General features: G+C 42.3%; 1 protein-coding gene across 2 annotated transcripts in view; it reads left to right on the top strand.

Annotated features, from left to right (window-relative positions):
- usp45 (ubiquitin specific peptidase 45) overlaps window positions 1-16920 on the top strand; it is a 122350-nt gene extending 105430 nt beyond the window's left edge. The window contains exons 12-18 of one of the 2 annotated variants that reach the window (XM_083635969.1): window positions 2941-2997; window positions 3182-3313; window positions 3934-4651; window positions 11440-11537; window positions 12248-12334; window positions 13241-13385; window positions 15093-16920. In XM_083635969.1, the coding sequence (XP_083492095.1) occupies window positions 2941-2997; window positions 3182-3313; window positions 3934-4651; window positions 11440-11537; window positions 12248-12334; window positions 13241-13385; window positions 15093-15223 (1368 nt within the window). In that variant the 3' untranslated portion in view covers window positions 15224-16920. Of the gene's footprint in view, window positions 1-2940; window positions 2998-3181; window positions 3314-3933; window positions 4652-11439; window positions 11538-12247; window positions 12335-13240; window positions 13386-15092 lie in introns of those variants that run through there. The other variant, XR_014552681.1, reaches the window with a different exon arrangement.
- Window positions 16921-17940: the final 1020 nt, after the last annotated feature.

Raw genomic sequence — 17940 nt, 5'->3', positions numbered from 1 at the left:
ATCTTATATGGCTGTACACTGTAGAGCATATTATATTATATTATCTTATATGGCTGTACACTGTAGAGCATATTATATTATATTATCTTATATGGCTGTACACTGTAGAGCATATTATATTATATTATCTTATATGGCTGTACACTGTAGAGCATATTATATTATATTATCTTATATGGCTGTACACTGTAGAGCATATTATATTATATTATCTTATATGGCTGTACACTGTAGAGCATATTATATTATATTATCTTATATGGCTGTACACTGTAGAGCATATTATATTATATTATCTTATATGGCTGTACACTGTAGAGCAGATTATATTATATTATCTTATATGGCTGTACACTGTAGAGCAGATTATATTATATTATATTATATGGCTGTACACTGTAGAGCATATTATATTATATTATCTTATATGGCTGTACACTGTAGAGCATATTATATTATATTATCTTATATGGCTGTACACTGTAGAGCATATTATATTATATTATCTTATATGGCTGTACACTGTAGAGCATATTATATTATATTATCTTATATGGCTGTACACTGTAGAGCATATTATATTATATTATCTTATATGGCTGTCCACTGTAGAGCATATTATATTATATTATCTTATATGGCTGTCCACTGTAGAGCATATTATATTATATTATCTTATATGGCTGTACACTGTAGAGCATATTATATTATATTATCTTATATGGCTGTACACTGTAGAGCATATTATATTATATTATCTTATATGGCTGTACACTGTAGAGCATATTATATTATATTATCTTATATGGCTGTACACTGTAGAGCAGATTATACAAAACGTAGTACAAAATGTGCAAAGTGTATAAGTGTGCAATGTGCATGAACAATGTGGGTAGTGTCATAGGTGCTGTTGCAATTACGTACTAGGAAATGTGCATTATTTGTTACATCATTGGCACTTCGCCAAATTGTTTCCTCATTGGTTCTGTGTCACTTGGAATACTGCTCTGTGGTATGGTCATCAGCAGCTAAAGGTCTTCTTGAAAAATTGCAAGTTGCACAAAACAAAGCAGCTAGGCTGGTCCTTGGGTGCTCCCCTAGGGCTAGCGTAGCTGAAATACATACACGTCTCACATGGCTTACTGTTGAGCAGAAACTCTTATCAATCCTACTTGTACATTTTCACAAGGTTATCAATACCCAAACTCCTGGCTTTCTCTTCGACAGCATAATTTATAGCTCACGTACTCACACACACTCCACCAGAGGGGCGAGCAGGGGTCAGTTGACTTTGCCTAGACCCAAAACCAACTTTATGAAGAAAACAGTCACATACAGATCTATAATGTCCTGGAATTGTCTGCCAGTAAACATTTCCTCCATCCATGGGAGGGCTGGTTTCAAACGGAAACTTAGATCCCACCTGCACTCACTAACACCAGCAAACACACTTTGAACACACAACTTTACTTCCCATTATGTCTTTCTTTTAATAGTATGTTTTAGAATAGTGTCTTTTAGATCAGCTGATCTAATGTAGCTGACCAGCTACATAACCAGCTGACCAAACTATTGTTGTTGTTTTGTTTTGTTTTATATACTGCTCTTTACTCTGTGATTCTCCTGTATTGCACTGCATTGTACTATTTCTTATTTTTTTACTATGTTATTTTACTACTGAACTTTACTGTCTACAGTTACTATTGCTGTAATGTATTGTGTATTGTGTTTGGACCCCAGGAAGACTAGCGGTCGTTTTGGCGGCAGCTAATGGGGATCCTTTTAAATAAATAAATAAATAGGAGGAGTCTCCTCTCCCTGCATGTACGGGAGTTATTGTATATGGTTATTGCAGTGGGCATGAAAGACCTCCTGTAATGGCCTTCACTGCAGGGGAGCTGACTGAAAACACACTGTTGTCCAGTCAGTAAGTCGTGCAGGGGGTGTGTTATGTTATTTTGAGCACCTTGTGCAACATCCTTCTCTCCACAACCACCTCCAGGGTCTCCAGAGTGGCCCCCAGCACAGAGCCAGCTCTCTTTATCAGTTTGTTCACTTTCTTAGAGTCACCGGCTCTGATGCTGCAGCCCCAGCAGGCTCTGATGCTGCAGCCCCAGCAGGCTCTGATGCTGCAGCCCCAGCAGGCTCTGATGCTGCAGCCCCAGCAGGTCTCTGATGCTGCAGCCCCAGCAGGCTCTGATGCTGCAGCCCCAGCAGGTCTCTGATGCTGCAGCCCCAGCAGGCTCTGATGCTGCAGCCCCAGCAGGTGGCTGCAAAGAGAATTGCACTTGTTCAAAAAACCTTGAACCTTGAACTTGCCACAACAGACTATTAGAATGATGCAACATCTTGCTCCACACATTGAAGGATCTGAGCCTCCTCAAAAAGTAGAGTTTGCTCTGCCGCTTCTTGTTTACATCCTCTGTGTTACGTTTCTCAGTCCAGGTATTTGTAGCTGTCCACCCTCTCCACCTCCTCACCCCCCGATGGAAATAGGGTTCGACTCAGTCCTGGTCCTCCCAAAGTCCACAACCATCTCCCTCATTTTGGACACATTTAGGAGGAGGTGGTTGTTTACAGACCAAGTCACAAAGCGGTCCACCAGTTCCCTGTTCTCCATCTCCTCTCCGCCACTGACACACCACACAACTGCAGAGTCATCTGAGAATTTCTGCAGATGACAGGACACTGATGCTACGTTCCAGATAACTCTGAGTTCAGAATTTCCCAGTTGAAATTTCCAATTTCCGACGTCCAAGCGTTCCAGCCAGGTGCACACCACCCCCCACCCCCCCCAGCATTAGTCTCACTGTCAATCAAGTACAGCCTAAGTAGACTCAGCCTACAGCCTAAGAAGCAATACACAAGTTATTTATTGAGATGACCAATGTATTTGCTGATAGTGACTTAATGAATCTTCTCTCTCTCGCTCTCTCTCAGATCTCCACGGTGAAGGAGGCTTTCATAGACATCTCTCTACCCATCATAGAGGAGAGGGTAAGCCGCTCAAATTTATCATAAGAAAATATCTGGAAATACAAATTAGAATATGATGATAACCATTATGATACAGATGCAGTGCGCCTAAGCACAATAAGCGCTTCAGTTATTTGAGAGATGGCAAGATTGTTTGTTTTGGTTCCATCGTTGTGCTGGTGACCTTTTTGTTTGTCGTGCTCAGATATCCAAACCGTCCAACCCTGGAAGGCTGGGCAAGAGCAGCCGGGAGCAAGAGGTCCATGTGGCGCACACGGACCAGGTTCTGGCTGCAGCACACACTCTGAATAAGAACACCAGGAAGCTGAGTGGACAGGTAGGGTGTGTGCGTGTGTGTTAAATATAATATAATCAGTTTTCAATATAATTCATCCTGTACTCTTTTCACTGTAGCTTCTCATAAATTAATCATGGTTTGACGTTTTTTTGTATGTAACATGCAAGTTATTTTGTTCTCCATTGTCTGCAAATGGATGATGGTGCAATGTGACAGGCCGGTGGCTCACCTGGTAGAGCGCATACCACAAAGGCTTAGTTTTTGGTGCATCTGACCCGGGTTGGAGTCTGACCCCTGGTCCTTTGTTGCTTGTCATCTCCTCTCTCTCTCCACCTTTCCTGTCTGCCTACTGTCCAATAAAATAAAGGCAAAAATGCCCCCTCTCCAAATATCTTTAAAACAAATCTTGCTCTTCTTGTTTGTGTGTACTAAGTTCAGTTGTCTTTAGATGTCCAATCTGTATGAATTGCTTCTTACCTTCTAAATTATATTATTATTATTTCACTTCAATTGCATTTCAGCAAAGACCTCTTGGAAAAATCTGTCCTAAAAGACCGGAAACTGCATCAAGAGCAACGGGTGACCGTATTTGGCCACAGTTCCACTAGTGATGGCACCTACACTGTATAATGTGTTCATTATCCTCCCCCACCCCCCAGAAGCAGAGGAGGTCTTCAGGCTCTGTGGAGGAGAAGGGAGCAGGCATCGGAGCGGAGCGACCGGAGGAGGAGGTGGTGGCTGGGGGAGTAGCCCGGGGCCTCGCAGCCTGCAAGATGGCCGCCGCCGGCAGCCTATCAGACGCCCGGAGCCTCACAGCCTGCAAGATGGCCGCCGCCGGCAGCCTATCAGACGGCAGCGAGAAAGACTCTGGACCGCAGGACAGCAGCAACGACGCAGACAGCGAGGCCTCGGAGAGCGAGTGGGCTCCGCGCCCCTCCTCCTCCAGCCACGCCCGAGCATCCACCCCCACGTCCGCGTCTACCTCAACCCTCACCCCCTCCCCTACGCCCACGTCCACCCCCTCCCCCTTGCCGGCCTCCTCCTCCAGGCATGGCGGAGCCGTCGAGCAGCTGGTCAGCGCGGTCTCCAAGGTGAACCTGGGATTCGACAGCCCCGCCTCCACGCACTGCTCTGCAGAGGAGCAGGGAGAGCCGCAGCCTCAGCAGTCCCGAGACAATCTCCACCACCAACACCCGCACCACCAGGGGGCGTTCCAGGCCCTGTCCCACAGTTACACGCCCTGCTCGAAGGAGTGCTCGGTGCAGTCCTGCCTCCACCAGTTCACCTCGGTGGAGCTGCTGATGGGAAACAACAAGCTGCTGTGCGAGAGCTGCACCGAACGCAAACAGAAGCAGCTGCGCAAGAGCAGCTCAGCCGGTAGGTTTGGCAGGTTTGCATTCAGCGGTCAAAAATACTCACAAAACATATGGGTAACACTTTACAATAACGTACACAAATAATGTAGTAGTTACTAGTAAACTAATCATTAACTAATATTTAGTTAATGAGTAGTTAATGTATAATTCATCATTAGTCAATCACTAATTCATCTAGTTAATGAGTAGGTAGTCATTAGCTAGTGATTATTTAATCATAGTTAATGAGTAGGTAGTCATTAGTTAATGATTAGTATCTAAGTTCCTGAGTAGAGTAGTTCATCATTACTTAATGATTACTAAATGTCAGCTCGTGAATATAGTAGTTAATCATTAGTTACTGATTAATTGGTCAGTTCCATGAGTAGAGTAGTTAATCGTTCGTTAATGATTAATAAATGTCAGTTCGTGAATATATTAGTTAATCATTACTTAAAGTCGAGCTGAACCCAAGAATGACTTTTCTTTTAGTTCAAATACCTGGGTATGCAGTGCACCTATTTAATAATGTATGCAAAACAAATCACAACAATCTAATTTCTTTAGTTTTTCACACTTTTTCACATCAAAAGTTCGTTTTTCAAGATTTCATTGATAACAGTAATTTACAGTTTGCTGACGTCACCTAGTACTATCAAATTTCTACCCCATTTCAACCAATCATTTCACGACATGGAGCTGTCAATCAAATCTTCATTACAGGATAATTTTCTCTTCCAAATGAAGGGGAAAATGGCGCCTAGTGCCTGTCATCTGGCAGAGTTTCTAGCCCATAAACTAACTACTAACTTGAGCAATTATGCAAACTAGATCAAACGGTAATGTCTAAGAATGCAAAGAAATGTAACTGGCTCGTTAAAACATGCATTCCAGGAATATTATTTACATTTATAACGAAAATGGCACGCGCCTCCGAGCCTGACAGCCTCCCTGGCTGTCAGGGGTCGTCTCTCGGAGATTCCAGGCGGGCAGGCAGCACCTATGGATCGGATTGTCCGCTCGCTCCGCACGAAGCAGCTGGCTCCCTGGTACTTTGCGGATCCCACTCGCATAGCATGACAACAGGTTGAATCCCACTCGATTTGGGGGTGGAACACGCCAGGATTGGCCAATGCCAAAGCCAGTCGTCAGAATTGTCAAATCAAATCATCGACACGTATATGGTCCGCCTCGCAATTTGTTTTCAGTGTCCGACGCTCGCGCTGGTGCATTCCGTTCCGGTTCACTTCGACTTTAAGGTCACATTGTGAGTATAGTAGTTAATCATTAGTTGTTAGTTCCTTAGTAGAGTAATTACTCATTAGTTAATGGTTAGTCAATGGTCGGTTTGTGAGTATATAGTTAATTGTTAGTTACTTATTACTTAATTATTACCTGTCCATTAGTTACTCTTTTTGTGTACCCTATTGTAAAGTCGTGCATCATACTCAGTAGTTTATGAGTACTGAATCATTACATGTCCATTTGTTACTCTTTTTGTGTACCCTAATATAAAGTGAAATATATCCTTATCAAATAAACACTCGCTCCAGGTGAGATTTGAACCCTCAGCCCCAAGATTGTTAAATTGTAAGTCTGGTTCTCTAACATCTGAGCTAACCAGCCTGTTACTTGGTAGAGCCATGCTATGGATCTGTAGAGCCAGAGACTAAGTAATATAGTTTTGAAGGTATATTCCACCCAAATACTACTTTCTGTCCAAGTACTTCTAGTTTTGAAGGTATATTCTGTGCTTTAAAACACAAGTACTTTGACATAAGTAGTATTTGGCTGAAACATAGCTAAGTACTTGGACATGAAGTAGTATTTGGATGGAATATACCTTTAAAACTATAAGTATTTGGAGAGAAGGTAGTATTTGGGTGGAATATATCTTCAAAACTATAAGTACTTGAACAGAAAGTAGTATGTGGATAGAACCTAATTCAAGATTCAAGATTTTTATTGTCACTCCGTAGTACAAGTATCACGTGTGAAATTATTGTGCTGTGAACTCTGTTTACAACATAGTACAAAAAATAACGGCATGTGAGTGCAGGAAAACAACAAGCAATAAGGCAGTAGAGTGATAAGACAAGTCAGAGACAGTGGCATATTCACTGCACATAGGTGCACATGGCATGTGCATACACATACTTAAACATAGTTGACGTTCTGTTTGCACAGGTGCAAATAGCTATACCTAATTAAACATACAATTAAACATTAGACATACATAATGGTAGCAGCTACAGTGCGGTACAGTACAGCTACTACACCAGTAGCGGCTCCAGCCAATTGTGCCTGGGGGGGCTAAGGGGGGGCTTAAATATTTACAGCAGGGGCTAACTTTTTCTACATAAATAGACAGTGGTTCTCTTCTCAACCTGTGGTACAGGTACCACTGGTGGTACGCGGGGGCCCCTCCCTCTCATACATTCATATGGTGGTAATTTCTCAGGTACTTGTGTAAAAAGGTTGAGAAACACTAATATAAGAAATTATAATAATATGATAGGGTGTGAATTAGGCTCTACTATTAGACAAGGAGGGCCCACTGCTTTTCCTTTGAGAGCCAAATCGCCAACCCAACATGTAAGTGCTTCAATGAGCTGAAGACTGACTGTGTATTTAGCCCTATGTCACACTGATGTTGAGACTGATAAGTCCAGTTACACAAGGCTATATGCAGCACACACATTTAGATGGTAAATCAAGAGTTTATATTCACAATTTACACAAAAGATTTAATATATAATAATAAATAGAACGATTGATAGATTGCACTATATAACAATCACGCCAGTGATGTGATGAACAAGACTGTATAGTGACTGAGGCGTTTTTTTGATACTTTTATCAAAACCAGCTCACTGTGGCCGCCCTGAGACTGGGAGGTTGTGTGAGTTCGATCACCGGGCCAGTCATACCAAAGACTATAAAAATGGGACCCATTGCCTCTGTTATGGAATCAGGATACTAACGTGCGTAGCCATTTAAGAGAATGGGATGTGCTAGTGATTTGACGTAGCGAGTGCGTGGTGGAGCGAGAGAGAGCGAGTGGGCATGCGTCAGTCAATGTCAGTCAGTCAAGGAAGTGGCTGTGAATGAATGAGCGGAGAAGTCTAACGTTAATAGCAAAGTTAGCACATAGAATAATAATAACAACTGTACTGTACGGAAGAAGTGGTCGGTAATAAATGCAACATCATCTCAAGGCTACAGGCGTGTCCCGGTGTGCTACTGTTTCTCCCGCTGCTGTGTATTTGTGGGTGGTTGGTCCCGAAGCTAAAAGTAAACTATACTTCGGCCCTGGAGGAGAGCAAACCTCCCCTGTGCTTCTCGACTACGGTCTGGGAGCAGAAGCAGGAAAGATCTTCCAACACCTCCCTGCTACAAACGGAGCATGCCTGAAAGAGGCGCCCACTTCCAACGCAGAAGTTGTGATCTAATTAAAACAACAAACTTTCATGGGAGAACGACAGTTATGTTCACATTCACACCACACGCATGAGCACGGCGGCCAAAAAACACAACAGCACAGACAGTAGGCAACCAGTCTTAACAAAGCCATTATGTATATCAAATATAAATTCCATGCCCTGGCAGCCTACCTGCGCGCTCGATCTGATCTGAGGAGTCCTGTGCTGTCCACTGTGTCCAGTCCAGTCAGTGTACAAAGCAAAATAAAGTATCTCCTTTGTGATAGCCATCAACATAAACGCTTGATCAATATAAAGGCGCGCGATACTAACGATAGACGCTTGTTTTATGTCCATTTTCCGTAGATATTGACCTATGATATTGATTACGTGTACGTAAGGAAATTTAACTTCCGCGGACCGAGAGAGACGCTTTGAGATGGAGCAGGCCACTTTGAGCAGAGCAGAGGGGGGAGGTCCTTCTATCACACCATGGCATAATACGCGCCATAATCACTTGCCAGTAGGGGGAGACCCCTCCATAAAAAATGGGCCGGCCCGGTTCTCAGACAGCCAGAGGTGTGTAAACGTGGTGTTCAAGTACGCTGGGAATTTTCACTTCTACTATGATGTATTAGCCTAGTTTACAGGGGGGGCTTAGGGGGGGCTTGGCTAATTTCAGGGGGGGCTAAAGCCCCCCCTAGCCCCCCCCTGGCGCCGCGCATGTACTACACTATTTGTGTTTCAATCATGAGAGACCAGAGGGTAAGGTTTATCAGCAAGCTTTATTAAAGTATGGCATGGCGATAAGATTCATGGCCTGAAACGGTATGGCATTAATTCTGATGGCGTGGCAGCATGGCAACTGATTCTTGGGCGTAGTGACTCCATGGCAAGATGCCTCTCTTCTTGAGGCGGGAGGGCATCTGCTCGGGCTAGAATAGAGAACCCCCCCCCCGTAGGGGATTCTTCAGGAGTCAATACATTGGTGGTGGACTGGGGAGGTGGGTGGGGTGAAACGCGGCTTCCAGAGAAGGGATGAGATCAGCTCAGGTGCAGCGGCCACAGATCAGGGAAAGAGGACGATGGTGCACCAAGCGTGGCTATAAATACTCCCGCGTCATAGCCTCGGCACTGACGACATTAACGCCGTCACCTAGGCAAGTGCGTCACGCGAACGTCACGCTGGGATTACTGCACTGACGACATTAGCGGCGTCACCTAGGCAAGTGCGTCACGCGAACGTCACGCTGGGATTACTGCACTTGTCGTCACGCTAGGATTACATCTGATGATGAGGTCGCTATGTCACTAGATTACGTGTGGCGTGAGGCAGCGTGACTGGTCTTCATCTTGAAACTAGGTCGAGACCATCATATGTTAAGGATGTTAATATATCCTTGTGTATGTATGTGTATGTTAATACTTAGTCTCTGGCTCTACAGATCCATAGCATGGCTCTACCAACTAACAGGCTGGTTAGCTCAGATGTTAGAGAACCAGACTTACAATTTAACAATCTTGGGGCTGAGGGTTCAAATCTCACCTGGAGCGAGTGTTTATTTGATAAGGATATATTTCACTTTATATTAGGGTACACAAAAAGAGTAACAAATGGACATGTAATGATTCAGTACTACTGAGTATTATGCACCACTTTACAATACCATATTTTAAACAAGTAACATTAGCCTACCGCTCACACATTCAGTTGTTTGTGTTTCATTGGAAAGAAGTCATAGCAACGTTATTAGTCTCGCTTGCCAGACACTCCCAGCAAAGCAACATAGAAGGCACGCTAACTAGGGGTGGGGGAAAAAATCGATTCACCTAAGTATCGCGATTTTTAATGTCACGATTTTTTGGATCGATCTTTTATTCCAGAATCGATAATCGCAATTTTTTTTTTTTTTTTTTTTTTTTTGGGTGCTTGCAGTCAGGCCACTCACTGAACAGCAGGCCAGGCGCCGCCTACTGGTTTACTAGTGGTTTTATTACTTTATTAGTTAGTCTGAAGTAATAATTACACTTCAGGGTTAAAGTGGGTGCATCTCATTGTAAAATTGGACTTCAAACGGCCCAAATCTGGCTTCAAACGGCCCAAATTTCACGCGCGTTGGCCCATATCAGCCTGGCCTGCTTGGTATCTAATGCCCGGCCTGAATTATGATCCCAGTCCGCCCCTGTTTTTAACTATATCGCCCAGCCCTACTCATGATAATATACAGTCTCTAGTGTATGATTCAACTTTTCCCATGTTCTAATCTAGTGTAAAAAAGCAAACAAACTGAAAAAAGAAAAGAAAAAAATAAACAAAAATCGCAATAAATTGTAATATCGAATCGCAATAATCGTAGAATCGCAATACTTAAGAATCGCAATATAAATCGAATCGGCACCCAAGAATCGTGATAGTATCGAATCGGGAGATAAGTGAATCGCCACAGCCCTAACGCTAACGTAGCGACCAAGCGAACGCCAACCAAACAGCACTGCAGCACTAGACAAAACAAGCAGACTTACCAAATACCGGTAGGTAGACGCCAAGTTTCCAATACATGTCCAGTATAATGGTATAATCCATACTGCATTTATGATCGCTGTTCCGCTGAGAGAAATGCACTTTTACAAGGCACAACTTAACATTACGTTAGCGTAAATTGCCCACCGCTCCTGGTTAGACAGCGTCTCCAGCACGTTGCATACAGGAATCCTTAGCATTAAACAATGCGGTATGCATACTTGAAACATGTCGGTTACGGCATGTATAAATAAAATATAAAACTGTCTGACAGGAGGAGAAACTTCCGCCTGACTTCCTCCAAAACAATGTCATTACCGTAAGTGACTGAATTTAGTCAACACAAAAACATACAAAAAACCGTATTTATTCTAAAAAACGCCCCGGCGGCAAAATGAGTCAGGCGCTTATTATGCTCAATTTGGACCCGGTGGGAAATGGAAGACCCGGCGGCAATTAGAGTACAGGTGCTTATTGGAAGAATTACGGTATGTAAAATATATATATATATATATATATATATATATATATATATATATATACATATATATGTGTGTGTGTGTGTGTGTGTGTGTGTGTGTGTGTGTGTGTGTGTGTGTGTGTGTATGTATGTATATAATGTATGTCTATGTATGGATATATATATGTGTATGTACAGTATGTATACACATACACACACACACGCACACACACACACACACACACACACACACACACACACACACACAGTGTTTCTAGTCTCCCAATGGAGACAAAGCTTAAAATCTCTTTTTGATAATTTTGCTATTTTTCATGATTGACTTATTCACTCAAAACCTCACTGTTGTTGACCCAGACAAAGCATTGTGCTTCTGTGTTGTTGCACAGATAAGAAGGTGGAGAAGGTTTACACCAGCGCTAGGAAGCAGATGCTGATATCCTCACTTCCTCCTGTCATCACACTGCATCTTAAACGTTTCCACCAGGTTAGCATCCTCTTCACTTTGTACTTGCTGAATTCTGTTGATTTACATTAATCTATCGAAGAATCTATTAATTTTTTAATTATATTAAATCCTTCTACGTTTGATGTATGTGTATATATTTTTTTATTGAGGCTGTTGTGTATGTTTTGTAAGGCCATGTTCAGACTAGGAGGCCAAATCTGATTTGTGAACTTTAATTACCTATTAATGATTCTATCCAGATTGGTTTTATGAGTCTGGATGCTCCAAGTCTGATTTGTGTCACTTGTCCCAAACCACATATGGAGGTCTGGACAAACAGATCCGACTTGAACACTTGCCCAAATCAGATTTGTGGCAGTGTGGACACACTAAAGTCTGTGAAAGAGCTGTTGCACACTTTAAAAACTTTAAATCAGGTGCGTAGGATGGAACAATAAACTAGGAGTGGAGAAAATCCCGCAAAACACTGACCTTACTGGTAAACTCTTTATTAGAAGACAATAGGGAAACAACGTTTCGGTGCTAGACCTTCATCAGGTTTTTGGTGGACACACTCCCAAATCAGATTTGGGAAACCAACCAAGATAATGATGATTAATGACTTCAACAGCAAATCGGATTTGCCTGTAATGTGAACATGGCCTAAGTATCCTAAATGGCGATGGTGTTAAGCTTGTGTTTCTGTAAACCTTACCCTGCGTGTTGTGCTTCTGTTTTTGTATTTTAAGGCAGGGATGAACCTACGAAAGGTTAACCGCCATGTTGATTTCCCTCTGGTCTTGGATCTGGCTCCCTTCTGCTCTGCAACCTGCAAGGTATCCCACACTCAGATTTTACTACCAAACAAACCAAGAACACTATGGAAACCAATGTTCAAAAACACTGTGTGCTTGAAATTATGCTTGATGTACTTCAAGAAAATCATTATTATTATTTTTTATTTTTTTATTGTTATTACTATGATTATCTATCTTGCACAAAAATGAGCAAACCTATGAATGTATCTCTGTACTGTATGTCTCTCTGTTTCCATTAACTCAGACACCGTTGGCCTGACAGTATTTGGCACGGGTATCGGCAGGGGTCCCAAGCAGACAGGGCCAGATTTTTTAATTGGGTAATTAGGGCTGACTAAAGTGAGTCAACACAGGTTCAGGTTCAGGTTTGTAAATGGCCAATATATATATATATATATATATATATATATATATATATATATATATATATATATATATATATACTGTCTCCTAATAGCAAGCTGTGCTGGTCGAGTTGCTCACAAGCTTGTTAGCTCGTGAGCTAGCGACTTTCTTCTTTTCCTTTGGTAAAGACAGACAACCGCATTGCATTGTGGTATACCGGAAATCGTTGTGCATTGTGGGTATTCTATAGCGGACTATAGTGAATCAAATGAACAGTTGAGAATGCGGACACTAGTACAAAATGGCGAACACACTAAATAGTCCACTATTTCTGTCATAGGGACCATTTCCGAACAGGGCTAGTACTAAAAATAGAGCAACTCGCGCGTAAATTGGGAGTGTTGGCAGGTATGCTAAGCAGTCTTTTTTTTCTTGCCTCAGCAGCTCATGTTGTAAAGAATGACCTTGGGTTGTAGCATTTCTTGCTGAGGCTTCCTGCACTGTTCTTGGAGACTCCTACCTTTTCTTTTCTGGCCCTGTTTCCCTTTTTGCTAATTTCCCCCCCTTCATTTTGGGTAGAACCTGGCAGCCGGCGAGCGTGTCCTCTACAGCCTGTATGGGATTGTTGAGCACAGCGGCTCAATGCGGGGGGGACACTACACCGCATACGTTAAAGTGCGCTCTCCCCAGAGGAAAACAGAGCAGCATCGCAGGAACCTGTCAGGTAAGGCCCAGGCAAACCTTTTTGCTTTTTGATGTCTTTATACATGTGTGCAGTTCATGAAGATGCTCAGTATCTGGTGCAGCGAAGGCCTCACTCCATCTAACCTTGAGGACCATATTTACAGTATAACAGAAGTCTTTGTTTGCTATAAATATCTATTTTTTTCTTATACTCTGCTTCTCAAAGAGGGTGCCTCCTTTACAAATAGAATTGAAAGACTATGTGGCGAAGCACAAGGAAGCAGTTGTCCTTGCTGGTAACTAGCGAACAGGACTTGATCTGAGATTATTTTCGTAGCATTAATTTCTAATGTCAGACGGGTTAAAGATGCCACCATAACCACTGCTGACAGACTGTGGTTCTATGATTTGTGGGGGTTTTTTTCTCCTTAGAAAAGTATTCTCTCTCTTCCCTACTGTTTTAATCATGTCCAGAAGCATAAGATGTTTACGACAGCAATTGGTCTTTATCTATTAAATTTGAGTGCCAAGTCTGGTGCACCAAAAAGTAGCCGCCAGAGGATGACTGCAAAACAAAGCAAGGTGATTTCTTTCTGACACCAAAAGCCCTCTAGTGGCTGGTATGGAGCTATAGAAGATACAGTCGGTCTGTGTGGGAACGCCCACAAAATGCTATTACAGCTGGCGCCGAGACTAGACTGTGGGGGGAAAAAAACATATATCTCAATGGGCTGACTCCCCAAAGCACGGTGCTGTGGCTCTAGCCTGGGTAAACCCAGCCTCCAGGTCACGTGGAGGCTGGGTTTACCCAGGCTACTGTGGCTCTACACTACAGGATTGGGGATTCAACATCAGGTACATAAACGTCTGTTCAGATGTGCATTTAGTGCGGTGATTGAATCCCTGATCCTGTCTGCCTGGGCTGGGCTAGCAGCTAAATGCTAACTATGCTGGCTGGGAAGAGCGGGAGGATTTCCCCCACCCTGACCACGCCCCCAGCCAGCTACCCCAGCGTCTATGACGAGACATCGCCTAAATCTATAACTCCCTACTACAACCTTCAGATGGCTGGGCTCCCTAAGAGAAGGGCCAAGCAGTTAGCGAGATGTTGTTCAATATCTACTCTTATTCGTAGCCTCTCAATATAGAGGAGCCGCTGCTTTTTGTACCCATGAAGTGGTTACTGACCGTTATCTGTCTTACAATATTACTGTATCGGTGTCGACCTGCCGTTGTCATCATCCTGTGTTATTATCCTTTGTGTATCGTCACCCTCTTAAAATAATGGCCTAAGTCACTTTTAAGTTTTTCAGAAAACATAAAAAACTGAACCAAATACAGAATATATTTATTAATCATTTCACAATTTTTTTATGACAATAAATGACTATTGACATACAAATAACACTGTCAATTATGTAACATAAACCAATTTACGAACATGCCATTGTGACTTAGGCAAAGAAAACTGACTTCGGCCTGACTTACAGTTGCATTTTATTTCAAGTGTGTTTTATTTTTGCCTAAGTCACATTGTCTTGACTTAGGCAAAAATAAAACGGCCTAAGTCACACGCTTGACATAGGCCATTATTTTAAGAGGGTGACGGTATGCATTAATGTGGTTGCCAATTAGGCACTTAACTGACTGACTTCCAATATCTGATTGTATTATTAGTGTTTATGTCCTTGTACTGTGGACATAAATAAATCATTGAAGTGTGCGTGTGTGTGCGCGTGCGTTTCAGGTGTGAGGGAAGCCGGCAGCACCTCCCAGGGCCAGTGGGTCTACATCAGTGACAGCACTGTTCAGACGGTACCAGAGTCCAGGGTCCTCGGCTCTCAGGCTTACCTGCTGTTCTATGAAGAAATGCTGTGATGCACGCGGCAAATTCAAAGCCTGTTTTTCCCCCGTCAGAGTTCTTTTCTTACTTGTTCTGGGTGGAGGCTGTGTCCCGCCCTTCATACTGTATCTATGAATAGGTGGTGTGAAGAGGAGGGAGAGACTCTTCACACTCCATCTCTTCAGGCAGCTGTTCTCACACGGAAGGGAGGATGAACGTCCCCGTGCCATTTTCTCACACTAACCCCCCATCTCAAATTGGCACTGCTCCATCTAAATATCATAGTAATATGAAAAGGTTAACATGTGACTGTAAAGTTATTGTTCTGCTTCAATACAACTTTAGGGTCCCAATTTTCATTTAATGTTCACATTTTAAACATATTTTCCCCTTTGCCCTTGAATGAAGAGATGAGCGAGAAGCTGAATACACAGATAAAGCAGAGAGACGGGAGAAGAGCAAGAGAGAGAGAGGGGAGCTGTTGTAGGTTTGTCTCCTATCTCTGTCACTATCCTGTGCTTGAGAGACAAAAAGCATGGAGTTTGCTAACCAATGGGATATAATTCAAAATTAATGCATGTTGGATTGTGCTCAGCACTGATTGGTTGAAGTCTTGCGTGTGCGTGCGTGAGATAAGAGAATTGATCTTGAAGGTGTTATGTGTAGTATTTAGGCAGAAAATCGATGGGGAATCAATTGCTTTACGGCACAACATAGAAAGGTGGTCCTTCCCATGCAAACAGAGCTAAGGCTTTCAACGTTTCTGTCAACGGCAGATCAAGGAGAGAAAGGCCCATGTAAACAACATGTTTGTTGTTGGAAATGTCTTAATTTTGATAAGCAGGACAAACAATCCTACTAGTGTGAAATGGAGGCTACCAATCATCTCAACCATGGTCTCATTTGTTTACGGTAATTACACCACTTTTATCACAATTAATTTGACAATGAAAATGTTACATGCAGCATCTTTTATGGAATAACACAACATAGTTATTTACAGCCTGCTGTGGTGGAATGGATTTTTCTTTTTGTACATCAGAATGTAGAAATATAAGACTATCACTGAATTGCGTTTGCCAAAGAAGTTTCGCAACTGCAATCTAACGTGAACACACTTTGTATAGAAGGTCTTAAACATTTGTTCTGTCCAGCTCATCAGTATGGCAACACTGCTCACTGTTTATGGGACCAGCGAAGCATTTTGTTCTTCTAGGTTGGTTGGTTGCAGCTCAGCTCTGTTGCACTGTGTTGGCACACATATAAACCCATTAGGGATGTTCAACAAGGACTAAATGCTGCATAGGACTCACTGTTGAATTCAGACAATAAAAGCAAAGTTTATTCCCCAATACCATCACGGATTGGTCAGGACAAACAAAACAAGAACTCCAAAAGGCTTCAAGCCTTACCGGGAAACATCTTCTCTGTAATTGCATGGACTAATGTAGTAACGAATGTAATGCCTACTCTTGAACTGTCATGTGTCATCATAATGAGTTGTTCATCTTTTTATATGAAAATATTTTAGATGAAAACAATTTTGTTTTTGTTGCTCATTGGACAATTGCCAAAGTACTTGGTTGAGATGAAAGGTTCACTGTATAATATACGTATAGAGGTTTCTTAATTTCTTTTGAAACAAGCAAAAAAAAAATCAGTGCCTATGCTTCAGGTTGAACAAATCTGTGCATGGTGAGATGAAAACCATATGCAGGTTCTAACGAAAAGGGGGATGTGTGTTGCATATTTATGTACAATATAGGTACTGTATGCAAAACTAGACGAGAGGATTTCATGTATATACTAGAAACAAAATACAAAATCATGTATGTATGGTGCTTCAGGCGTGCAGGGTTCTTCCTCAAGGCCCATATATTTGTTGTTTTCTGGAAATGACACTTAATTTCAGTAATGAAATGTTAAACAGTTGGGATGTGTATACCACACACACACACATATATATATATATATATATATATATATATATATATATATATATATATATATAAAAAAGAATAAATCTAATTTATGAACTGAATTCTCGACTTTGTTTTGACATTTTACCCTTTTGTGCAACAATAGATGACATGTTAGGAGAGAGAGAGAGGCAGATGTGTTTTTGTTTGTTTTTGGCAGTGAAATTGATGTCATCCTGCTTTGACTCTGCGTGAGATGTCATGGTGTCACTGTGGATCCCATGGTGGCACATTCAGCCCCGCATCAAAGGCAATGCGCCCTGACGGGTGCAAAGCAGCGCTGCTTCCGAACATGTTGCGAGCTGGTGAAGAGGAGGTGGGTGTGGAATTCAGGGAAAGGGCAACGTCCGAAAGCATTGCATTACACACTGTGACATCGATGTCATGATGCTGTTGGGACATTAAAACAGGCTGTCAAACCGCCAATGAAAGAGCAAGTCTTTCTGAATGTATTTCTTTATTTTGAAAACAGTGGAGGGGGAGGGCGTTGCATTTTGCTTGGGGACATGAAGCTGATTGGATGTGATTTTAATCATAGTTAATGAAAGGCGTCCTCTTCACAAAGATCATCCTTGACAGGGCACCGGACAACACCTGTCCTGCACACAATCCCACCCAATGTATTTAAGACAAAATTTAGGAAAATGGTGACGCCTTGAAACGGGCTGCAGAAAAACTGCACCACAAGCCCTACATGTAACACTAGACTTACACCCAATGTCGATTACATTGTCATAACTTGTTTAGCTACTGAAATGACACCCTTCCATAAG

This window comes from Poromitra crassiceps, assembly GCF_964638095.1.
Source record: "Poromitra crassiceps genome assembly, chromosome: 1".
NCBI classification, from domain to species: domain Eukaryota; kingdom Metazoa; phylum Chordata; class Actinopteri; order Beryciformes; family Melamphaidae; genus Poromitra; species Poromitra crassiceps.
Note: the sequence above shows the minus strand (reverse complement) of the source record. Positions and strands in the feature narration are given on the sequence as shown.